The sequence below is a fragment of the Apteryx rowi genome, unplaced genomic scaffold (genome assembly GCF_003343035.1).
Source record: "Apteryx rowi isolate R43461 unplaced genomic scaffold, aptRow1 scaffold_199, whole genome shotgun sequence".
Lineage (NCBI taxonomy): Eukaryota > Metazoa > Chordata > Aves > Apterygiformes > Apterygidae > Apteryx > Apteryx rowi.
Window position 1 is genome coordinate 109,743 of NW_020448296.1, and position 25,881 is coordinate 135,623.

Below are 25,881 nucleotides of genomic sequence, written 5' to 3' on the forward strand. Positions count from 1 at the left end.
CAAAAACACACAAAAAACCAAAAACACCTTATCAACCTGACCCTAGCATTCAAGGGAGAGGGGAGCTCCACTACCTAAACAGATTGCATTATAATAGGTATTCAGACCTGAAAATAACACCAACACAAACATTCCTTTTGTCTGTAAGAGGCCTGAGGCCAGGGGCATGAAAGTGGCTCTTAAGCATAGACAAGATAAACATATTTCTCTTAGCAAAAAATTATTAACCCAAAGGAACAGAGTAACAGTAATTTATAAATATTCTCATTAGTACAAAGACAGAACTTTGCAAAAAAGCTGCTTGAGGATCTCCTTGTTGAATTGTCCTGGGGAAGAAAGACAATTCAAACAGTAATGTCTCTTCAAGACAAAGGGGCAAACTAGTATGCAGCCAGCCATGTACAAGCATCAAGAAACACTCAGTTGTATGAGGTGACAAGACTCTAGAACCATATGCACTTCAAACACGGAGAAGAATCAAGAGCTGATGCTGCACCAGCATGGACTACAAATACACACCCATTCAGATTTGCCCTTGGGTTCCTTCTTATGGGACTAAGATCCCCACTGGAAATACCAGGATAGAAAAGAACAGATATTCCGCTGTGTTACCAGAGCAGCTAGACTTAGAAGAAAATGGCTTTAGCGCAGAACATGCTCTTCCTTTTTCCTGATTGACTGAGCATGAGGGAAAGTTGCTGTTGGTATTCCTAAGAGGAAGTGAAGGCCTCACTAAGCTTTCACTAGAGACCAAAAGTATACAGTTTTTTATATACATATACAGGCTTGTGCACGCAGGCACAAAGGGGTGTGCGTGCACAGGTACACAGCATACAGTTAGTATACAGTTACTGTTAAAAATTTTCTTACCCAACACATCTCTGGATTATGTATTATGGCTGTATTCTTAAGGGTACTGTCAGATGCAGAGACATATGTTAATCTGCTCATGCTAGGACTTGAGTAAACTGACTGAGGAAGCACTGTCTCATTGCAGGACTTCTGGCAACGTGATGTAGAAATAAGGTCAGTCTCAGACCTGAAAAACAGTTTCCAAGTATGTCAATATTGGAATACATTACATCACTGACCAAAAAACCATGAATGTTACGTTAGCTATACTATTTTAAATCAGCTTATTGAGCTGCTTTGTTTAGTACAATCAGCAGAAATGAGTTTCTTAACTATCAATTAACTTTTACAAATTCTGGCCTTGATGTACATACAACTCATTTTCATTGAATATAAATTCATAAGGCAAAGCACGAGAGTTCCAAAACTGAACTCAGATACTAGGGTCACAGAAACAATACAACAACTTATTAATAAAAGAGCAAATCAATACACCATCTAATTAGATAGCAGAATACCAAAATGAAATCATTCAGTATTTCAGGCAGCACACATTGGTATTTCTTATTCACTGATCAGATTCTCTTCATTTCACACACCTGAAAACATGGGATTTTTTTCGTCAAACAAGAGAAGAATAACATGAAAATAATTTAATTAAATCACTGATAATTTTAAATCTTAGTGAAATCTTAGTGTCTGTATTCCACACTTGCAAAAATATGTCTGTAAATTTTAATTTCTGAGAAATACCAAACACTCCATAATTCTAATATCACCTCCAACACACCAACTGTAGTTAAACATCAAATAGTGAACTTAAAGATCAAGCCAAACAAATCAGTATCTCTTCTTTTACAAGAGGATATATAGACATCAGCTACTGGCCAAACTAGTCAAACATGTTAAAGACTACATGATCACCTAGTTCAAGTTAAAAAGAAAACTGCCATGGTGGCAATCTTATAAATTATATTTATATAGCAATAACAACAATAACAAGAATAATAAAGGCTCACAAAGTTCATTTCAAAATGTTGCCCTTTTAGCTGCTAGGAAATCCTCAAACCCTAGATACAAGTTGCAGTTTCAAACCATGAAGTGTAGGTTTTAAAATTAATCAGTTTCCTGATCTACTTCACTGTGGCAAAATGAAGCAACAAAACATCATCAGTACTGACATGTCAGGCTTTGTATTGTATAACAAGTGCACCATAGCCACCAATCAAATAGCTTTTATTTGTATTGGATGAATCACAGTAGAAAAACAGTTAAAATAAATAGGGCATTTTACAGCTCTAGCATCACAAAATCTTAGGTGTCTGAGATATCTGAATAACTAACAAGCTGGATATTTTGCATTCTTCCTTTACGTTATAAACTGGACAACCCCAGGCAGAAACAACCATATTCCCATCCAGCATCTCAGTCTCATCATGCCAGTGAGGAAGATAAAAAGCCAACAATTGCTTAAGATCTGCTCCCTATACACATAATAAAAATAAACAGAAAGCTTAGTCAAAGAATGAAGTCATGGCTCAATAAGCATCTTCTATAAACTGAGGTCAAGAACAACATTTCAACTGAAACTTAATCACTCAAAAAATCACCACAGTGCATTAATAATTCTTATAAGCTACACCAAGAAATTTACCCTGAAAACGTTGTTCCAGAAGTATCACTAGGAGATGAGTGAATTAGTGGTGAAGTTGAAGGTCTGAAGCTGCACTGCTCATCCTCTGAAGACTGCAAGTCACATTCAGGAAGAGTGGATTTATGCTCTGGTAAATAGAATTTAACAACAATATTTATTTAAGCACAGTGAACATGTTTGTTTTCAAGAAGAGCCTTTTCTACAACTGGTTACTTTTATATAGGTTTACTTACCACTACTATTCTGGTAAGTCATGGAGAACTTCTCAAAAGTTACATGTTTCACATTCCCACTGCAAGCAGCACCAGCATCTTTGTTTCTCTTTGGTGTTTTTCCACCTTGCTTCCTTTCAAGATTGTTCAATTTCTGCACAGGTTTTGCTTTTGTAGGACTTACTGACATATATGTGCTAGATTGCTTGGCAAGGTTTAAGTTGCTGAGTGACGTAGTGTTTCCTGTAGTTTTTTTCACCAAACCATTACATGGTTCAGGAACAGCATCTGTTACCTGATCTACTGTTTCTGCATCTTCCCTAGAATAACATCTAGAAGAACTAACGTTGGTTTGATAGCCAAACTGACCTCTGTGTGCCACTTCCATTTTTGTTGCTAATGGAGTTCCACATGCTCTTGCTCCATTTCCAGCAGATGGGTTTGGGGTATCAAGCATATCTGATACAAGATTAACTCTCACTGACTGTGAATGTTTACCATTTATTAAATCAGATAATTTTTCTGAACAATTAGCACTATTTGCAGTTCTGCCTTCATCCTTGGGAACACTGGATGGACAAGAGAAATCCTGAATGCCACCTTCTTCATGAAAATAATCCACAAACTGCTTCTCTATTTCTTGCTGCTTGTTATGATTATTTAACAAATCTTCTGCAAGAGTATCTTGATTTTTATTTTCATCCACTAAAAAGCTATCATAAAGAAAGTTCTGGACAGATGCTTCATGTTTCACAATACTCTCATATTCACTTTCATGTCCCATCTCATCTGTTTTTTTGAGATATTTTTCCATATCAAATGCACTATTTTCCACATTACTGGATGAAACGCCATTAGTGGATAGTTCCATGTCTTTAACAATTCCAAGAAGGAAACACTTCTTTTTATTTTTATTTGAGAGTGCCATCATCATAGCAGCTAGCTGGGAAGGATCAGTACTGGCAGAAGCATTGGCAATAGCAGAGGCAATTGTACTAATACTCAGGACAGAGTCCAAATGATCAGAAGAACTGTCTTCAAGCTTGCCTTTATGAATTCCATCCTACAACAAACCAAAATGAGTTAAGCATCAAATGAAGAAGTCTGTTTGGGGTTTTGGAGGTTTTTTATTATTATTTTGCGTTTCAGCACATTCTTTCCACAGTAATGCAGTTTACCACATTGTTACCACACTTTTAATCTACTGTCAAGAACGAACACTGCAAAGGCATAATTTCTCTCATTACACTGACTTTGTAAATCTATTCCACAAAAAAAGTATTTCCAAAACTAAATAAAGATTGCCTGTTAGGATACCCCAGCTCATATAAAACTTAGGAGCCTACTACAGTTAAAAATCCTCTTCATGTCTCTTGTAATTCAGTTGGAAGAACTGGGATTAAACTCCCATCAGGAACGTACACACAGCAGAGAAGAAACTACCCTAACCAAATACACAGTATCATCTCAGCTAACTTTTTTAAATCACTTGCTTCTCTATAGGTGGAAGACAGAGCTATTTCTACAGTTTTTTCTACCAATGAACTCAAGTTCTTAAATGACCTAGACAACGGGGTAAAGTGCACCCTCAGCAAGTTTGCTGATGATACAAAACTGGGAGGAGTGGCGGATACACCAGAGGGCTGTGCTGCCGTTCAGAGGGACCTTGACAGGCTGGACAGCTAGACAGAGAGGAACCTCATAAAGCTCAGCAAAAAACTACATATCAAGGCAGAGGAGGTACGAGCCTAGGATTCACAAATTGAAAATACACTGTTTTCAAACTTAAGCCACATACTTATTTTGGTCTTCTATCAAATAAATGACCTCATTCGATTGCTAAATACAAGTTGCTTCAGTCAAAAAATCTTTAAAGAAAAGAAAATCCAAGGAGAAAGACATAGTTGTAGTTCTGAAATGCAGGCTCCAGATCACAGAATACCATTAGTCTAAATATCAATGAAAATAATAATAATAATAATAATAATAATAATAAGGGGCTGTCAGGACAAGCAGCTCCTGAAGTGGGGGGAGGAAGTAAAATGAGGTGGTGATGGTAACATCTGATTCTCCACAGGGTCATGGCATTCTAATGAAACTATCTGCTAATAAATAGTGCACCTACTATGATTCAAATGATTAATACAACAAAAGGCAGTCCAAATTTAGCATTATCCCAAAAAACACCTAGGAATACTAACAGTCATTTCAATTTTTTTCAAGTTCATATTTACAATTAGTAGAAAATACACAGAAATACCTTTGCTTTACTTTTGGTAGCAGTTTCTGTAGTAAAGCTTTTATGTATTCCAGCTGCAGCCTCCATTCTACGCCATCCATTTTCACAGTTGGCAGAATTTGCATGTTCTTTTATATGTGCTCCCAAGTCATCTAAGACAAAAGAAAAAGATTGGGGATTAATTTCCAATAAGTAAATTATCTAAATGCCTGCACTCTTACGACATGCATGTTCCTCAAGTTTTCTGTAGGGGAAAAAAAACCCCACACACTGTTCTAGAGTCACACCACCAAATCTTGCGGCTTTAAGTCTAATAGTATCAACTGCTTCCTGTATAGTTCTTCATGTTCACACTCCTCAAATTTTACTTTCAGGTAGCTTTACTACTTTAGCATAAGCTAAATAAACCTTCGCATTACATTGTGTTTGAATGATAACATGAATACAGATCTGACTCCAGTAGAAAACTAGAACAGCTCAATTTGAAGAAAACCAATTTTCTCTTCTCATACTGGGGACAGGTTTTGACACAGGCAGATGTGAATGAACTGGTGACTCTGAAGGATTATGTTTAAGAGGGCCTGGCTTTTTTTGTTTAAAAAAATCTTTTCTGCTTTTAGTAGATATTTTGGGTTTGGATAAACCTAGTTTCAAGTAACACCCTTTCCAGGTTGCTGACTTCTCAACTTCTTTTCCATCTATTGCTCCTAAAGAGGTACTGCATACTGATATTGCTGATAAAGATCTATTATTAGCAGTACTACTGAAAAATCAGATGGCAGCAACTATTAATATTTTTATCAAAAAGTGACCTAAATGCTTACTTTCTCTAGCATTTATAGCAACTCGCATATCAAGAGAACTGCAGAACGTTTTAGTGTACCTGCCTACTATTCAAAGTAACAACTGTAGCTATCACTTAAGTGAACAGAGATCATAAATTCAGCAAATTCCYAGAATTTTTCTGACAGAAATCCAGACTATTGTATAGCGAATTAAAGCACACTAACACTAAATATTTTTAGTTACTATTTGAGACCCATTAAAAATATTTGCAAGGTGTCAGCATAAGGAGAAGTCACAGGTGTAAAAATGTTAAGGAAATATGGTCCATAAAAGCCAGATGGGTATTTTTCACAGATGCCAAAAAGCATTTAAGTCACTGCACTGACTCTGCAAGCAGGTTCACAAAGACTGATGTTGCCACAATTATGCCAAAAGCAGAGAGAGAGAGATTCCTTGCGGGGGGGGAATCCAACTTTCCCTACATCCTCTATAATTACATGGACAAATAATCTATTTTTCTAGATATGAGTAACTTTTTTGCAATACATTTACATGGCTTTTCCAACAGGAAAACTCTGAACAGACTGTAAGTATTACAGTACATTCTGTTGTTTACCAGTATCTGGAAATGCTGAAATGACTAAAACAATTTAGGCTCGTTTTCAGTATTAGAACACTCTCTTTTACAAGTGTGTTTTCGTTTGGGGATTTTTTTCTTGGTTCATTTGTTTTGTATTGGGGGGGGGGGCAGGGAGAAGGGGGAGATTAACACCAGGAGATGATTCCATGAAAGAAAGCTAAAATTTTTGTGTCAGATTACTCTTAATACAGTCTTCACTAGTTACAACATTAGTGAATAATTACTTGCATGTAACCACTGACCCAGGCTGTCTCTTCTGTTCTGTTATTACCTGGAAACACTTCAGAAAATTGTGAAGTCTCTTGGCCAGCATAACCTCCTGATGCATCAGACTGGCTTAACAAAGCAACAGGTTGCCTTTTCTTCGGAGATGTAATATGGTAACCAAAAGATGGCTATAAAAAAAAAAGTTACCCCAGAATACAGATTAGTAAATAGTGGCCCTGCAAAATAATTTCGGCCACAGCACCTCCCTAATTGAGGTTTTGCTCTCATATGGCTGGGAAATAATGTATGCTTCCCAGCCTGGCAAATGCCTAATCCAAATACATGCACTTCACATAAAATATATATATATACACACCAGTTAGTCAGACAAAATAAAGTACACATGCTCTCATCAACTCTATCTGGAGGCATGCTCTGCCACTCGGCCTTTGAATGCACCAAGACAGAACATGCTGACTCTACTCATTCTCCAGGACACAACTAAAGTACACATTCGTATTTGACTTCTTCCTCCCCTTGCTCACACATTCCAGAACAAAATATGAAGATCAGCATTCACTGGTAATACATGCCAGTCACTTCACATCAAAAATTCCAACCTGGAAACAAAAATCAGTCCAGATCTGTCATTTACATACAGAATTTTCCTAGCAAGTAAAGTTAGAAAAGCAAATCTCAGAAGAAATAGAGAATATACAAACAGAAGTAGTGCTAGTGTTTTTCTTCTTGTAATTTCCTTGTTTCTTAATATTACGATACATACCCGTTTCACATCACTGCCTCCACCAAGACAACCAAGAGCTTCAGATCTCTGACCAAAGAACTCCCCCAAAGACAAGCGTAAATAACTGGCATCTTTATTAAGATCAGATGTTCTCAGCAGAATGCAGCTATTGGCAGATTTCCACGAAGAATCTGCTAATTCAGATGCATTTAAAAAGTCTACTTTTTCTGCCTGCAGAGAAAGAGATTTCAGAAGTTGTTACTTGCAAATACATTAGAGAATTACTCTGTTTACATTGAGATAATTACTTACCTGTACAAGCCTGTGTGCTTTCTCAAATTCTTCCTGGTCTTGTGCAATCATAGCCGCTGCTTCAGCTTAAAATCATAGAGGACATTTATTAAAATAAAGCATAAGCAATTAAGTGCCATCATTACTATTTTGCATTATTAAACTTTGAAGGAAAAATAACACAAAACTTAGTTCTATATCCAAGACTTTGGCACACAACAGGAGTTATTCCACCAAATTACAGTACAAAAAGTTTATAGGAGACTTCACTTTTAAAAAAAAAAGTATACCCTGCAACTTCAGGAGCCAAAATAAAAAGTATTTAGATAGACAACCTGGAGATGAATAAAGAAACTTCTCTTTTTTGATGTTAACCCCAAACCAAAGTATGCTTATTGGTTATGCTTTCCATATTAGCTAGATTTCTGCATCACATGGCCACCTCCAAACAAAACTTTGACTACACCGGGTTTTGAAAGTTTGGTCAAGGTAATACCTGTAAATTGAAGCAAACAAAACAATACTGGCTTATACCAGTTTATGAAATACCTGTGCAAATTCATAGGCCCAGTTAGTTAATGCTTCTTTTAAATTCAAATGCTTAAATTATTTTCACAATTAGCATTTACAGAACAATGAATACCTAAAGTTTCTTCCGTGAAATGATTTGAAAAACTACTCACCAACAGGTATTGCTGTACCACTTTACTTCCATCTTAATATATCATTAAGCATGTTACAACATTTAAAGTATGTGATCTTGTATGCACAGCATCCCTTCTCATGGAAGACACAAGATAAATGGAAGAATACATTCAGAATGGATGCTAAGTTGTGAAGTGAATACGCTCGTTTTCCATAAAATTACTTATAGAAAGTTGTAATATGTTCTTCTAAGGAAGATAACAAATTGGAATACTTTTTTGTTGAGAAATCCAGCTATGTTTCATAGAGGCAACTTAGCACCATCAGTGACACAATGTTATATCCAATTGAACCCCAAATCAATATTGGTTCATCTTTAGTCCTCTGTATAAGCCATATGGCAATTCTGGGGACTTTCTAAAGCCCCGAACTCTGTCAAGTGAGCAATTCTGCACTATTCTATACAAGGATACACAGTGTGCATAGTTTGCTCACAGAGACAGACATGTTCATTAATGAGACTCAGAAGCATCAGATGTAACATCTCCTTTCTGACTCTATAAATCTCTCAACTGTCAAGCATCATAATGATCACTGCAGACAGGCAAACTAGGAGCCAGAAAAATGCTATCCACACAATCTGCAAGCACAGGTCTTAGTCTAGCACGTGAAGAGGTAAGCTAATCAACTGAAAAGCAGAATTCCTTTAAAAACATCATGTGGGGAAAAAGTTAAACAGCCTTGGAAAAGAGTTACAGCAATTAAGTATCCGAATCATTTGACAACCTGTGTCTGAGATGCAAAGAGAGTCTAAAATATGCTAGGATTTAGAAAATAATGGAGGAGTGCTGCTTTGCTGGCATAACAGACAGGAGTTTCCAGCACACAGGACCTCATTTGTTTGTTCTGGCAGAAAGCACCACAGGGTTGACTAACATCATTTCAACAGCTCAACCCTGTTAGATCTCGCATTAAAAATAAACAACTCTTAGACACCAACATACACATCATCCTCTCCGAAAGGAACACTAACCTTGAGTGGTTATATCCAACAACAGACAATTTCAGAATACATTAGCTCATCCAGATGCCAACTTTGGACATTGGAAGAGTATTACGAGAAATACTGTTGCATACATTGTTTGAATCTGTCCATTAAAACAGATGATCATATTGCATTTTTGTGCTAGGAAACAAATTTGTCTACAATACTGCAGGCATACTATCCAAGTCTGCACAACAGATGACAAACATTCAGGCTACCATGAAGATCAGTCTGAGATAGTATAAGGAAAATGAACAAATTTGTAAGTAGACAGATGTTCAAAGAGCCTGAAGTTTGACAGAAGCTGGAGTCCAGTAAGGCCCCAATAAATTCCAACATATTGCAGTACTGTTAGGTTAAGACAACTAAACACCAGGACATTTAGGAGATCTGCATAATGACCAGCTAGTGAATTCAGCAGCCACTTCCACATTCTAGTCAGCGCCACAGTAATTTATCGTTTACAATGGTTTCCTGTATTAGAACCATCATGCAATACAGAATGACTATCATTTATTCTTCTTGAATGAAAGGATAACAATAATTAAAATTCAAATAAAGAACATGAACATACTTATACAATAGGTACCAGTGTCATGTTAGTACACCTCCCAAACAAAAAAAAACCTCTTCACTAGAAGAGTGGGAAACAGAAAGAAACCGCTATCATCAACTCTGGTAATGATAATATTATAAGCTGCTATCAATATCAGCTTTCAAATAATTTGCAGTATCTAAAGACTGGAAGTTTTGCAACACCAAACACTGATTTGTGAAAAATGAGCAAAGAGGAAAAAAGTTTACCTAACACTACTACAGATAACAGCTAGCTAAGAAGGAAAAGGGTTACATACATCCAGTTATGAACTCCTCATTTATTTTATCATCTTCAGACAGATTTAAATCTTGCTCTTCATCAAATGAGGTGTAATACRCAAGGTCAGTCACCCACTTGCCTTCTTCATTTTGATAAACAATGCTATGTGGTATATCACCTGAAAGACATATCAAATGCTGCACTGTTGATTAAGATAAAAGGAACATAGCAAAATCTCTTAAATTTGGGTATGAAAGAATTCACTTGCCAAAGGTCATCCACAAGTTTTAAAAAAACATAGCTCAAGTTGCTGCAGTTGCAAGCTAAAAATAACTTTAATTTTGAAACAAGCAACAGTTTAGTGCAATATACTAAACATTAGTTGTCTTTGTTTAAAAAAACTAAAAATTTATTCAAACTACTTTTTTCTTATTTACAAAGAAATGTAGGATTTGTTGCTAAGTTGCACAATTAGGAGCAAAAAAGGCATAGCTTACAATTTTATTTCTTTTTTCATGCAACAGAGTCTGGTCTCAGTTTTATAGATGGGCTATTTCTAAAGCAACCTACCTTTGTCTTTAGTAGTTAAGCACATATCCTCACAGCTGTCTGCAGTTGGAGACAGGTAAGTATCAGCAAGACCAACATCACATTCAGTTGAATTTGCATCTGTTGCAGCTGCACTTGCACTAAGAGGAATCTTAGGAGTGGTGTAATACTCCAAAAATCCTCCTGCTGAGGGTAATATTTCTGCATCGGAAGAAGAAACCTGACACTCGGATGATTTTATTTCTTGCTTTGGGAGGGCACCCAGAACATCAGCTTTATCGCTGTCCATGCATTGAAGATACAGTGAATCTAACTTCAACTCAAAAGCGCTGCAAGAATCTAGCACATCTCCACCAGTCATGGAATTCTTAGAAAACAATAATAATGACCAAAAAGTGTCAGAAGTTTTGCATTTGTTATCTGTTTATGTTAATAATTACAGGTACAAAATAGTCTAAGTTAACTATGTTTGAAAACTTTATCTAAAAACAAAGTGGTATTATTAGGCTTTTTTTGTAATGAAAGTTTAGGCTGTTAGTTCAACAAGTAACAAATTTTCAAATGAACTGCCGTCTTTTAATATAGTCTTACTCCGGATATGATAAATAGAAACTTAAATGACAATTCCATACCAGTTGCTGTACTGCTCTTAGCAGTGTTTCTCTTTGTACAGGACATCCAGTTATCCCTTGTTTTTGTGAATCTTCATCACTAGTAGTACCAGGGTCTCCTCCTGTCACAGCCTGATAAGCACCAGGAACCTGAAAGTTCTCCTAAAAAATTAAGATTTAAATTCCACTACAACAGATACATTTAAGAAATTCTTCAGCTTCCAYTGCTTTTACAGTGTTAAAACATTCTCCAGTAAAGAATTTATCAAACTTAATTTGCTCATTTGCCACTGCCAGTGGCAACCATGGCTGCTAGCACCACCGATGAGGGCAATAATTTCTGGCTATGCCAATCCATGCATTTGCCCCCACTAACGGCATAAGCAACAAGATGGAGGATCTCTTCTCTTTCCTCCTATTACATCCTTTCATTCCCTTTAACAAGGGCATCGATTCCCATTCCATACTACTCCTGTTCCCCTTCAACCTCCTGGAACACACTGCCAGAAAACGACTACAACTCCAGTTTGGAATCTGTTGTACCAACCCCACTGTCTATCTAGACAGCAGTGAAGCAAGAACACCTCATCGTACAAGCAGAGAGGACTTGAGCAATCCTTTACTACACTCCGCTATTCTCACTCTTCTCAATAGCCACGTGGTCTCCAACAGTCACTTATTGCTTTCTTCACGTACAGGCCTACAGACCGAATGACTGCTCCAACGCAAGTAGCTAATGCACAGAAAACTCATCCAGCAACTGGCAGCCTGTGCAGACTACTGCTGCAAGCATTAATATACCACTTCCCACTGCTTGGAAACTCCAAAATCTCCAAATTTGTCGAGCAACACCTCAACAGAATCACAATCTTTGCTACTTGCTACAGTTATTTTTAAGCAATAGTCAATTTTATGATACTATTTTCAGAAGCTACGATTGGTCTAGAGGTTTAAAACCATTACATTTTCCCATTTTGGCCAAGTATGCAACTGCCAGGATCTCATCTAAGAATGCAGAAACCAAGAAAATGGAAAGGCCTTTAACCCCAGGCAATCTGTACATGATAGAGCAAACTGCTGCTCAGTGACTGACTAAAAGGCAGACAGATGCTGCTCTAGGCTTACTCTTCACATGCAGAACTGCTATCTAAAGAGACTCATTTATTCCCCTGGAAAAACAAGTCTCCATGATGCCATACACTTAACAAAACCTTGGAGACTGCTACTCAAGATAATAAAACAGTGATCCAAAAGCTATTATGAAACCAGCTGTATGGTAAAAAAAATAAACATTAGTGCTAGTGTTGTCTTAATATTTTACAGAAATGAAAAATAAAACAGAATCCTTTGTCAGAAGCAAGTACAGATTGTTTTCAACAAGTTTAATCATTGCCTTGAAAGAAAGCTCCATTCTTTCCTTTGAACATTGTTGTAGCTGAAACTGCAATTCTAAATAAGAATAGCAACAAGTCAAAACTACCGAGAGTAGTTTTCTCACAGAAAATATGATTCAATTAAGCAGTTACTATAGAGACAATATGCCAAAATCCTGGAAATTATGAGCAAGTTACAAGCAAGATCAAAAGATGGTATTAGTTTCCCTTCAGCTTGTTTAGTGGGGGGGGGAAAAGAAAAGGAGGCAAACCAAGCACTTCACAGATATCAGACATCTCCTTATGCCTCATTAGGAATTCTCTGCATTCAGAGGCTGCTAACCAAAAGTAAATCCTGTCTTCACAAGACCATGGTATCAGTACAGGCATCTGCTTAGCTACAGACAATATATACCTTTTTTCTTTAGGGGACTTGAGAGGATTCCAAATGCTTATCTACAACATCTCACCATCTTTAGTACTAAAAATAACCGCTGGGAAGCTGGGAGAAGAAGCAATGTTAGAAGAAAGATCATACTTAAAATGTTCCAAAGAATGCCTCAAAGGTGCAATAAGATCAGACTAAAGTACATGGTCCAAAACTCTAAAAAGCAATCCAGAAAGGATGCAGTGAACTTCAATACCCATTAAACTTGTCAATTAGAGAGTCTAGCTCTAACTACAGCAAGTGCTGATGTATACCCTCCATTAGTGTTACTCTGAAAGGTCAAGCTAACACAATTCAATATCACACATTAATGTATCCTCAATTAATGTGCTGCTCAGGACATTATTCCTTTTCTTTATAGCAACTATCCCACAGCTTAGAGATGGAATATCTTTATCTAAAAAGATGTTTTTTGTAATATGGATTAGGAAATGCAGTCTTAAGTAATCCAGTTGAAAGTCCATCTTCAGGAATTACTACTGACGCTACATTAGTTATTACAGGTTTCCCTCTAAGGACAAGCCCCCATCATCGCAAAGACAAGACAAATCTTTATGGTTTGGGGATTTTTTCCATTGCAGGAAAAGCAACAGAACTGACCTGCACAAAATCCTTTACCAGAACTGCTTACCAGTAGAAAGAAGGCTACCTACAGGAAAAAGGTGAGTGCGGGGAGCGAGGGTAGAAAGGGATGGCAAACTCAAACACAGACTTGAATAAAGTTGGCACTATAACACAACACTCCTCAGCTTTGCTGGAAACCTCCAGACTAATGCCTCTTGGGACAGGCAGCTACTTAACCAACTCCCTCACTCCTTGTTCCATAAACAGCAGGAACTTCTGTGACAAACAGATGTAGCAGCTGTTGGATCTGCACTACAAGAAAGAGGGGAAAGAAAAAAAGGAATGGTTTGTTTCTTTTTTTTCCCTCCCCCCAGGGAAAACCTGACAGAGGGGAAAGGAAGTCAAAATCCTAATTGAACTGCTTTGATTCTATTTTCAAGCTTTATTTGCTACTAAATAAAAAAATCCTTTGCTGTATAGGCTATTCTCCAACAGAGTATTTGAGTTGGTCAGAAAAGGAAGTGTTTGCCCTGGCGGGGAACATTCAATATATCACCATATTGAAGAGTCATTAGGCATGCTGAGCTTTGAACTTCATTTGAAACCTACTCGAAGTAAGCTGTTTTCAGAAAGTTTCAGTGCTGTACAGCATTCTGAGAATTCTTGCATGTTGGTGTCTCCTCTTGTCATTTCTGGTGGTACCAGCTGCTCAAAATAGGCTTCTAGCTGATTATCAAAGAACTCTTCATCATCAATATCATCATCTATCGAAACAGAAGAAAAAATTCCATTCACCCTCCACAGATATTTCATAATGCCTCTGTCACAGCAACTCCACAATCTTTAACGTATTGATTTTTCGTAACACACTCACATAGTCAGAGCAACATTATCTTATTTTCCCTCAAAATAACTGGGCACAGAAACATGTAATTGGCTTTTACTGTGATTAGTGGTATGCAGCAAAATAAAAAGATGCCAGTATCTTAACTCTCAGGTCAAGTGACTCTTCTTCTCATAATCCATGTTCCACCACATTCCAGCCAGCAAATCATAAACATACTCATCAAAGAGTAATATATAGTAACATAGCATAGTTTTGTTTCAATGACAAAAAATGTTATATGCTATTATTAAGACCAGCACTATGGCTATTTACTAAGTGAAAAGTTTACCAATACTTTTTTTTTTTTTTTGATTGGAGGGAAGGAGTTCAGGTTTTGGGTTGTTTTAGAACTAAACATCAGTCAGCTTTTTAGGACATGATTAAAAGCACTCTCATAACCATTGTAAAATACATTTCAAGAGGAAATCTAACATTTTTTATTTTTTACTCTTTCAATTCTAGAAAACAGGACTGCTTGTGTTTTTCTTTATAAAAGACAGTATACTCAAACAGACCCTGTATTTATAAGCTCACAATCAGATTTTGTTTTCCGCATAATTTAAGAAATATTTGTTTTCAGGTTGCTGGTGACAGAGTTCTCCAATGATTCTGACTTTGGACTGCATATGTCAATTCTTCTGCCAATAAAATATCATCCTCAGGAATTTTCTCAGTATTTCCTTCTGCCAAGGAAGTTTACACAATGCCAAGAATGTACAGAAAATATACATAAGTAACCATTATTTTTGCATTTCTGGTTTTGTTTGGTGTCCTGTAAGACTAGAGCCTGATTTACAGAAACATCAAGTTCCAGTCTTTCAGTGAAATGAGATTTAAGCCAACTGGAAACTATGCATGGCCAGCAACTTTGATATTATAGCAAGGTGATCTAGACCTGTTATATTTGACAGTCAGCAGATGAAAAATATGAATCATAGCTCTGTTTCCACGTATCATACTGGAGGAGGTAGAGGGATTGCAGCAGGCTAAATCTCTTCAGTCTGTAACGGGACTAATGCCTATCCTTAACACAAACATCCACACAGGGCTTTAAAAATTATAGAAGAATTAATTAGTTACCTGAATGGTAGACCAAAACCCACAACTCAAATTTAAACTCAAATTAGCAGCAACATGGTTTTGAGTGATTTAATTTCATTTAGCTCTGCCTTAATTTCTTCTTGGCGAAACTGAAATAATAATCTGCTATTTCCCAAATAACTGTAAAGTAGATTAATGCCCTTCACTTCAGATACCAGAGATTTCCTGCCTAATTTTAAAAATATTCATTACTCTCTGGCTATCAAATTAACACTGAATGCAGAATTACAAGATAAAACATGAGTTGCCCGCTGGCCAGGAAAAATAAAAATATCAGCTCCATCATCACTGGAACCCTGAATAGAAAAGTATTTCCAGTTAAAGACTACCAACTCCCAAGTGCAGGGATTAAGTTAATCCCATCTTTGGGGGTGGTGGGGAGGGGGAAGAGAGAGAGAGGAGATGATCTGTATTTTTTACTCAGCAGTCTAGTAGCTTCATTTTTATACACTTAATGCACAATTGAAATTAAAAGTTATGCAACAAGAAAGAATCAAAAGACTCCAAAAGCAAGTTATTACAACAGTAGATGCAACAGACATGGAGAAGTCCAGTTACTCTACCTGATTGCAGAGTTCCTTGAATTCAGACTACAGTAAACTGATGTATCACTCTGCCTTCATTCTCTGGGCATTTGAGGACATATCCTGTCATGCAGCATGTTATGTGCAAAGCCTACTGCATTAATAAATGAGAACATGTCTATCTTTCAGCAGCAACCACTGTCGGAGCAAGGAAGTTCAAAACCTTTGTTTCACTATACAAAACTCAAGCTTCACTTGTATCCCTGCTTGCAAACCTAGGTCTCACCCTGCATACGTGCCACCTAAGGAGTTTGGACTAAAACTCCAGTAGAAGAGTTGCCAGCTGTGCTGCGTGGACATGTTCTTCATCATAAAAGTTCTGTTTGGCTCAATTAATTCCAACTGAAACTGTATCTAAGGTTACAACTTCATTAAATGAATGCCTATTTTTCTCCCTATATTTTTGATTCACAATAACAACTGAGAATTTTCAGATTAAACTTCCCTTTCTGATCATCTCTAACAAATTCCATAACACCTTACTCCTATTACTATTTTAAAACAGCCAGTTTCCCTGATGAACTATACTAACTTTCTTTAATATTCCTAATCACAGAATCGCAGAATGGTTGAAGTTGGAAGGGACCTCTGGAGATCATCTAGTCCAACCTCCCTGCTCAAGCAGGGTCACCTAGAGCACGTTGCACAGGATTGCATCCAGGCGGGTTTTGAATATCTCCAGAGAAGGAGACTCCACAACCTCTCTGGGCAACCTGTGCCAGTGCTCTGTCACTCTCACAGTCAAGAAGTTTCTCCTCATGCTCAGACAGAACTGCCTGTGTTTCAGTTTGTGCCTGTTGCCTCTCATCCTCTCACTGGGCACCCCTGAGAAGAGTCTGGCCCCATCCTCTTTACACCCTTCCTTCAGACACTTATACATATTGATAAGATCCCCCCTAAGTCTTCTCTTCTCCAGRCTGAATAGTCCCAGCTCTCTCAGCCTTTCCTCATACATGAGATGCTCCAGACCTTTAATCATCTCTGTGGCCCTTCTGGACTCACTCCAGTAGCTCCATGTCTCTTGTACTGAGAAGCCCAGAACTGGATGCACCACTCCAGATGTGGCCTCACCTGGGCTGAGGAGAGGGGGAGAATCACCTCCCTCGACCTGCTGGCAAGACTCTGCCTAATGCACCCCAGGACACCATTGGCCTTCTTGGCCACAAGGGCACATTGCTGCCTCATGCTTAACTTGGTGTCCACCAGGATTCTGCAGAGCTGCTTTCCAGCAGGTCAACCCCCAGCCTGTACTGGTGCGTGGGGTTATTCCTCCCTAGGTGTAGGACTCTGCACTTGCCTTTGTTGAACTTCAGGAGGTTCCTCTCTGCCCASCTCTCCAGCCTGTCCAGGTCTCTCTGAATGGCAGCACAGCCCTCTGGTGTATCGGCCACTCCTCCCAGTTTTGGATTGTCAGCAAACTTGCTGAGGGTGCACTCTGTCCCTTCATCCAGGTCATTGATGAAGAAGTTGAACAAGACTGGACCCAGTACTGACMCCTGGGGGACACCGCTAGCTACAGGCCTCCAACTAGACTCTGCACCGCTGATCACAACTCTCTGAGCTCTGCCATTCAGCCAGTTCTCAATCCACCACCCTGTCCACTCATCTAGCCCACACTTCCTGAGCTTGTCTATGAGGATGTTATGGGAGACAGTGTCAAAAGCCTTGCTGGAGTCTAGGGAGACAACATCCACTGCTCTCCCCTCATCTACCCAGCCAGTCATTCCATCAGAGAAGGCTATCAGATTGGTTAAGCATGATTTCCTCTTTGTGAAGCCATGCTGACTRCTCCTGATCACCTTCTTGTCCTTCATGTGCTTGGAAATGGTATCCAGGATGAGCTGCTCCATCACCTTACCAGGGATGGAGGTAGGGCTGATTGGCCTGTAGTTCCCTGGGTCCAACTTGCCCTATTTGAATACTGGAGTGACATCAGCTTTCTTCCAGTCCTCAGGCACCTCTCCTGATCTCCATGACCTTTCAAAGATGATTTAGAGTGACCTTGCAATGACATCAGCCAATTCCCTGAACACTCATGGGTGTACCCCATCAGGGCCCATGGACTTGGGTATGTCAAGTTTACTTAAGTGATCGTTAACCTGATCCTCCTCGACCAAGGGAAAGTCTTCCTTTCTCCAGACTTTCTCTCTGCTCTCCAGGGTCTGGGATTCCTGAGGGCTGGTCTTACCAGTAAAGACTGAGGTGATGAAGGCATTCAGTATCTCTGCCTTTGCAATATCCCTTGTCACCAGAGACCTTGTCACATTCAGCAGCAGGCTTGCATTTCTCCTAGTCCTCCTTTGTTACTGAAGCACTTATAGAAGCCCTTCTTGTTGTCCTTGACATCCCTCACCAGATTAAACTCCAGATAGGCCTTGGCCTTCCTAGCCCTGTACCTGCATACTCAAACATCATCCCTACATTCCTCCCAGGTTATCTGTCCCTGCTTCTACCTTCTGTATACTTCCTTCTTACATTTGAGTTTTGCCAGGAACAACTTGTTCATCCTTGCAGGTCTCCTGCTTCCTTTGCTTAACTTCTTTCTCATTGTGATGGGCTATTCTTGAGCTTGGAGGAGGTGGTCCTTGAATATCAACCAGCAATCCTGGACTCTCTTCTTTCTAGGACCCTATCTAGGACCCCATGGGACTCTTCCAAGCAGGTCTCTGAACAGGCCAAAGTCTGCTCTCTTAATATAAGTTTTTGATTAAGTGTAATCCCATTAAAAAAAAGAAAACTTCATTAAAATAATACCTTTCTTTTCAAGTAGGCAGTAACACTCTGTCAGAATTCTAGACTCAAATAGCCACAGATAGCTATGAACTTATAAATATACTTACCAGTGGAGTCTCCTTCTAAGCTTGCAAGAGATGAGAGTTTCTCATTCTCTAAAAAACTTGAAAGGCTAGTGCTGAGATGCTCACTTAGGACTTCACCTTCTATCAGCTTTTCAGAAGGTTCAAATGCACCAACCTGGGGAAAACATTCATATATAAATGCTTCTAGGAGTTACTAGTTATTGTATAAATCCACTTATTTATAAACAATTAATGAGGTTGATAACATTCTGAAACTCCCCTTTTTTGTCTTATCCCAGTAACATTCTAGTTCCAGCGGACTTTGCCGGTATTCAGTTTAGCTTCCAAAATGGATATATGCAAGAAACATAGGGATTATAAGAGAGCTAGAAGAAAAAGCAACTGAATGACATGAAACTTGCAAAGATTTCAAAACTAAAATACTGAACCATCACATTAAGAATTTATTCTTGAATAAATCAACCCCTCCATTTATTAAGCTGCAATCCCACCTTAAGGTACAAACTAGGACAACCCTCAATACATTTCTAAACTTCTGCAGAAACTGTACACCCAAATTAACCCTTTGTTCTAATTTCTTTAAATAACATTAAACTGCTTCTGAAGTAGCATTACAGTTAAGTAGACTAAGTTGAAATTATTCAATCTTTTTTATATATGAGCTTTTTTTAAAACAGCATGATACAGTGTCTGTTTTGGTTCTAGTCTTGGATTCTTTTGTAATAAATACATCATATTCAACAGCTATCAAAAACAAAATTTCAGAAAGGAGCAGACAGTAAATATTTTTCTAGGAACTTATATTAGGGTGTTCAAATGGTTGCCTGTCAGCATTCAACTGCTACTTACTATCCCCACCGTGTTCTTTAGACAAAGGAAAATGAAATAAAGCTAAGTATATTTAGTAAGTATCAGCTGACACATCATGGACCACACACCTGGACAGCATCCGGCTACATCCTATAATGGGCACAACATCTCTGGTGCCTGTATGCCCTTTGTCCCCATGCCAGTCATTGCCACCTTCTCTAAAATGGTAGATGCAAGCAGCTGAAGCATAGCCCTACCCGTCAATAGGTGATGGAGTCATTTGCTAGTTCTGAGATAGAGACACACACACACACACACACACCACAAACCGAGAGGCAGCAGGAAGGCTGGATTCCTCGATATGGTGTGGTTTCTATGTTGAGGACACTGAAGAAGTCCTCCCTCCCTAATCTACTATTCCTCAATTAACAAGTACAGGGGCAAGTCAAATCAGGTATATATTGTCTACTTCAGTTTCCAAAAATATTCAATAAGGTTCCTCAGCAAAAGCTCTTCATCAAGCTAAACCACTACTGAAATAGGAAGTAAGGTCCTTACATAGATAAAGAATGAAAAGACAGTAAACAGAAGGTAGGAGTAAACAACAATTCTCACAACAGAGAAAGGTCAGGTGGAGTCATGCTCCCACGGTGATAACTACATTAAGTGATCTGGGAAAAGGAGGGACAGGGAGGCATGACACACTCAGCACTGTTACAAGCTTAATGAATACATGACATAAAACAATAAAGAGTTCAGTTTCCTCCCTCCTCCTCTCAGAGTTAATTATAGTATAAGATCATTATTAGGAAARCCTTTCCCGTATTTAGAAGAGTTTTTACCTTGTTATTCTTACTGCCTGGAAGAAAACATATTCCAGTTGACAAATCTGGAACAAAAGAATGAGGTGTAATCAGTATTTTGCTATGTTATACTATTAAATGCTAGTTATCCTGTAAAAGGAGAGCGGATTGAAACTTCAGTAGTATTTGGAAGTTATTAAAAAGGCAGGGCTTCTGCAGGACTAGCACTATTAAAAAAAAAAAAAAAACAAACACACACACACACACACATTTGACAATCACTGCCTTAACTTCTACAAGGCAGTGAAAAGAAAGCAAAGAATCCCAGGCTGCCACAGCAGCAGAAGTAGGAACAGGAACACGCACTGTGCTTCACTGTTGCATTTCATCTACTGGGACAATTCCAAGTAGCTCCTACTTTTCTTTTTATTATATCCATCCATAATCAAATTGCAAGTCCCATTAGACAGAGAATGTTTTAGACACGCACATACCAATTTTAGCAAAAAAGACTCCTAATTCTTAAGTCATAGATAGGAATAAAAAGCAGACTCCAGACTGCAGCCCTAAACCTTGAATAAACTACAGGTTAAAACTGGGTAACTAAATACCATTGGACATTATCAAGTACAAACACCAGACAGCCCCAGTTTTCTAAAATGTCGAGATTTTTATTGTCATGGTTACTGCCACTTCCTCAAGACTACAAAAATGAACAACTGAAGTCAACAGTTCACTGATAGAAGAAACATGTTTTGTGAGGGCCCATGTATGTTACAAAATATATTCCTTTTTAATGTAAAGTGTTCTTTATTAAATTATTATTAATAGTTACCTCATGAAAATTTATGCAAGTATTTGATACAGTTGAGTGAGGTAGTGACTAGAAGCATATATTTACTAAATATATTTACTGAATTTTAAAGAAGCGGTGGAATCTAATCACAGGATTGGCATAAGTAAATAACAAACAAGTTTAATATCAATAGCCATGCTTTTAAAACAAGTTACAGTATACTATTTTGCTTCCACGACTCTACGCATGTTTCAAGAAAACTTAGTTTTAATAGCAAGTATTCTAAACTACTTTTTTATACATCATCACACTAGAAAAGTATGAATTTCTAGCTTCTACAGCTGTAAATAAAGACCATATATCATCCATCAGAACAGGACAGGAAAAGAGACATTAGTTAAAATACAATCTCGTAGACTTGTACCTACTGAAAGAGAAGGGGTTGAAAACAACTTACATATACTATTTCACAAGCGAAGTCCCTGAAATTAATTCAGATTCCTGCTAACACTCTAGTTATGATATCTTACAGCAAACGTGATTTTCACCAGCTTCCTGTCCAGCTTTGTGCTTTGGGGACAAATCTAAGAACATAACTACAAGCTATTTCAGTTCCTACAAAGTAAGAGATTCTTTTTCAAAACTCATTTACACTATGCCACAAAACATTGAAAGGGTCAAGAGAGGACATCTAAAGTATAAGAAGCTAATTACACTGAGAATAAGCATATGATTTTTTCAAAATTTAATACCTTCCAATCGTTCAAGTGGTAATACCTCAAGCAAGGTATCTTGACTGTGATTTGAATGCTCCATGACATTCTGGTCTTCCTCTCCACATACTGAGTGGGACTCTTTCAGACTAACAGAAGTTGGCTGAGGTTCTTTAATTTGTGTAACAACTTCCCTAGAAAGAGAACTATTTCAATGAAAAATTGCTCAATAACATACACAATCAACATTAGTATATAACATCTCTCAACAGAAAAATTTGATACATTCTCCAATTTTAATGCCTTTGTCTCTAGAAGTTCTGCCGTTCCCGATCAACATAGATTCTACAGACCTGTCAGCTGCCACTTTATTATAAAGGAATAATTAACAAGATGGAAAGGGCTGCAGTTTCACAACCTAAAGTGTTCCACAGAAACACTGGCTCAAGGTAGCTTTGCTAACCATATCATTGCCTCTCTACTTTTCTCCGTTTGTTCCTTTCCCTTACTTGTTTGCAAAAAGGGGGATAAACATAAACCTCTTATGCTGGATCAGTTCCATGATCCAAGTCACACAAACACTAGACAAGATTATCGTAAGCCCAAAACTCCACCATACCTTTCATAACATTAAAACAGGGCCTAAATCATAAAGAACATGACTTATTAAAATTCCATATAGTTTTGTTAAATATCAATTATTGTAATTCTGCAGGAAAGGAAGTCTCATTTCTGGTTTTGTAGAACTTCCACGCAGCCAGACTAACCATATAATATGTTAAAATTTCCACATTGAGTAAACTGAACCATACTTCTACTTCAGCACTTTAAATGTTCAAATAGTTTTCTTTATAGAGGTAAAAATCTAAAATGCCATTATTCCATTTTTCTTTTTTTTTTTTTTTTTTTTTTTTTTTTTTTTTTACTTGAGTACAAGCAAGAATTTGACTCACTCTCTTAAATCTTATATTCTTCATTTTATTTGGGACATCTTGCTTGCATTTTTATCAGTGAGAAAGGTGCATACTGCTGCTTCTATCACAACAATAGGAACAGAGTTGACCTATATGACAGCTTCCAACATTTCTACCACTAGTAATGCTGTAAGTTATTTCATTGACTTGGTCCCTACACAACAACACACCCTAGGTATTTCCTAAGAAATGGCAAACACTGAGATTACAAGGAAGCTAAAGTTAGTAGAAATGTATGTTCCTTTCTGTATGCAAACAGCATGATACTTAACTGAAACAAGTTTAAGTAAGTGGAAACCATTATTTGTATATATGACATGAATCAGAAACATCAGCTTAATCTAAAATTAATGAAAACTAAGTAAATATAAACTAGATTTATATAAGCCAGAATTATTATTATGTAACACCCAAAATCCAAAACTTGGCTCTTACAGCTGCCAAGGTTATTTTCTAAATTCTGAAATATACCATTAGCTGATAGTACATATACGTCTACATCCTATATACCACTATGTGCATTTTAGGACAGAATTAATTTTAGTTGCTGTCTCAATTTTCTTTTCAGAAGGGTGAGATAACATCACTTACATGTCATCCTGAAAGCTGAGGGCAAATCTCCCCACTGGTTCTGGATCAGACTGAATACTGAGAGAAGATCCTGATGGAAGTGAACGTCTACCTTCTTCTAAATAAGATGCCTGGACATCAGAAAGCCTGTAAGGGCAGGAGGAAACACACATCACCCAATTGTTTTAACATACACCTCTCCTGTTTTTCAAAGACTGAACAAAAATAATCTTGATGGTCACAGCTCTCCTATATATTCCATTATTTGAATATTTTCAGCCTTTTCTAACACATCTGTATTTACAGGTATACATAGTACCCAAAGGATCTTCTTCAACCCTCTGAAATTCTTTAAGGAAATACTTTATTTCATTTTTAGTGGTTATTGCTTTGATTTGGCAAGATTCTGTCCCATTTGGAATATACAATTCTGGAAAGACACAGCATAAAAGTCTCATTTTACTTCCTGCTAAATCATATGGGAATGGAGTAAAAGTGACTACAGGTTTCTGATTGTTACTCTTTGCTCTACTCTCTATTGAGCAAGTTATTATAAAATACGTTGAATTTTAACCAGTATCCATATAGTAGTAGTTCTTACAGTACACTAAAATGTGTCAGATCTAGTTAATTGAACATAAAAACAACGTGTAAAAAAAAATTATTCCCTAAATGATCTCAATCTTGAGTAAACTGAACTCTGAAGAACTGAGTTAAAATAAATCATTATCTATCCAATCTAAAAAGTGAAATATCCTTTTAAAGGATAATTGATTAAATTTAAAGTATTTTATGACAAGCATGAATTTAACCAAGATTTTTCACTGCTAATACAATCATTCCATGCTATTGATTACTGAATAGCTTTATCATCCACCAAGTAAGATGTCAAAAAAATCCCCCCCCAAAGGTTAGATGTTTTAAAAGTCTATTGTATTTTCTTATAATTTAACAAAATAAAAAAAGTTAAGTTGTTTTAACTGACAGTCTCACCTGTTATCACAGCCTGTTTTACTCTTGGCAACAGTTGAAGCTGCAACAGGTAAGCCAGGGTTTGAGGAAATTGTGACGTTTTCAAACATTACACTTGTACTGCTACTCAGTGAATTGCCAAAGAAGCTTGGAAATGTCTCATCAGCAATAGTTCTGAAGTCTTCCATTATCCTGTACAATATTAAGCTGCTCAAAATAACACTCTGCTTGGCAACAGCATCAGCCCTAGTCCAGAAGCATCTGAAAATAAGAACAAAACAACTATACAGTTACATAAGTCACAGTAGTGCTCTCAAAACTAAAGTATCTATACACAACAGCCAATATCCTTTGGCAATTGCCCCACTTCATCTACAAACATGTTTAAAAACTACTCCCAATCTTCCCCCTCCCCAAGCCTTTTGGGCACCACACAGAGTTTTATGAACCTCTTGGACTTTCTAAAAAGAGCAGCACTACTGTAAATTAGAGCACTGACACGGCAAGAGGTGCCAGCCTATATTTAGCCTGTAAAGCTGCTTGGACCAAGACAGCCTTCCTCCATTTCTACAGCAGCAAAGCACCTGGGGGGTTACAAATGGCATAACGCGATTTATCCCGAGCCACTGCTTGGCTGGCTACAGCCGCGCCGCTGATCTCAGCGCAGAAGATCGCGGCCCTGTCCCTTCACCACCGCGTCCCGACTCCGCGAAAGACACGAGGCCTGCTTCGCCCGCGGGCGGCCGCACGGCTTCGCGGGGGGGGGCCGCTGCCTGGCGGCCGCCGACAGTCTCCACCCCAGGGGCTGGGCCAGGGAGAAGCGCGAAGCGAGAGACCGCTTCTTCCCCAGAAGGGAAGAGACCGGCCTGACCCTCCCTCCGAAGCCCCAAGGGCGCGGAGGAAGGAGCGGGCCGGTCCCCCCAGGGGTGCACCGCGTCCCGTCACTACTCGCCTGAGCGGAAGGTGAGGGGGGAGGCAGGAACCGAGACCGGCCGCCCTCGCCGAGCGGCAGCCCGACCGCCAAAACTTCAAACCGCCGCTGCTTCCGCACGCGCCGTCCCGCACCGCCTGCCTCCGCCCCCAGGGCGCGCGCGGGCCCCGCCAGCTCACGCGGCGCGCGGCCCACACCGCCGCTCCGCCCGCCCCACACGCCGCCCCGAGCGTCAGGCCCAGCC

The 25,881-nt window shown here is 38.4% G+C and overlaps 1 protein-coding gene across 10 annotated transcripts in view; it reads right to left on the minus strand.

The window, feature by feature from the left end:
• Positions 1-25,783, minus strand: part of CEP192 (centrosomal protein 192) — a 75,522-nt gene extending 49,739 nt beyond the window's left edge. For 3 of the 10 annotated variants that reach the window (XM_026063068.1, XM_026063069.1, XM_026063070.1), the window contains exons 1-17: positions 25,291-25,386; positions 24,728-24,967; positions 23,756-23,881; positions 22,230-22,396; positions 20,721-20,767; positions 19,090-19,222; positions 14,288-14,442; positions 11,315-11,455; positions 10,704-11,049; positions 10,171-10,311; positions 7,648-7,712; positions 7,375-7,566; positions 6,655-6,778; positions 4,979-5,109; positions 2,740-3,781; positions 2,507-2,633; positions 871-1,039 (exon numbers count right to left, since the gene is read on the minus strand). In XM_026063068.1, the coding sequence (XP_025918853.1) occupies positions 871-1,039; positions 2,507-2,633; positions 2,740-3,781; positions 4,979-5,109; positions 6,655-6,778; positions 7,375-7,566; positions 7,648-7,712; positions 10,171-10,311; positions 10,704-11,049; positions 11,315-11,455; positions 14,288-14,442; positions 19,090-19,222; positions 20,721-20,767; positions 22,230-22,396; positions 23,756-23,881; positions 24,728-24,894 (3,273 nt within the window). In that variant the 5' untranslated portion in view covers positions 24,895-24,967; positions 25,291-25,386. Of the gene's footprint in view, positions 1-870; positions 1,040-2,506; positions 2,634-2,739; positions 3,782-4,978; positions 5,110-6,654; positions 6,779-7,374; positions 7,567-7,647; positions 7,713-10,170; positions 10,312-10,703; positions 11,050-11,314; positions 11,456-14,287; positions 14,443-19,089; positions 19,223-20,720; positions 20,768-22,229; positions 22,397-23,755; positions 23,882-24,727; positions 24,968-25,290; positions 25,397-25,658 lie in introns of those variants that run through there. The other 7 variants (XR_003253033.1, XM_026063074.1, XM_026063065.1 and 4 more) reach the window with 7 other exon arrangements.
• Positions 25,784-25,881: the final 98 nt, after the last annotated feature.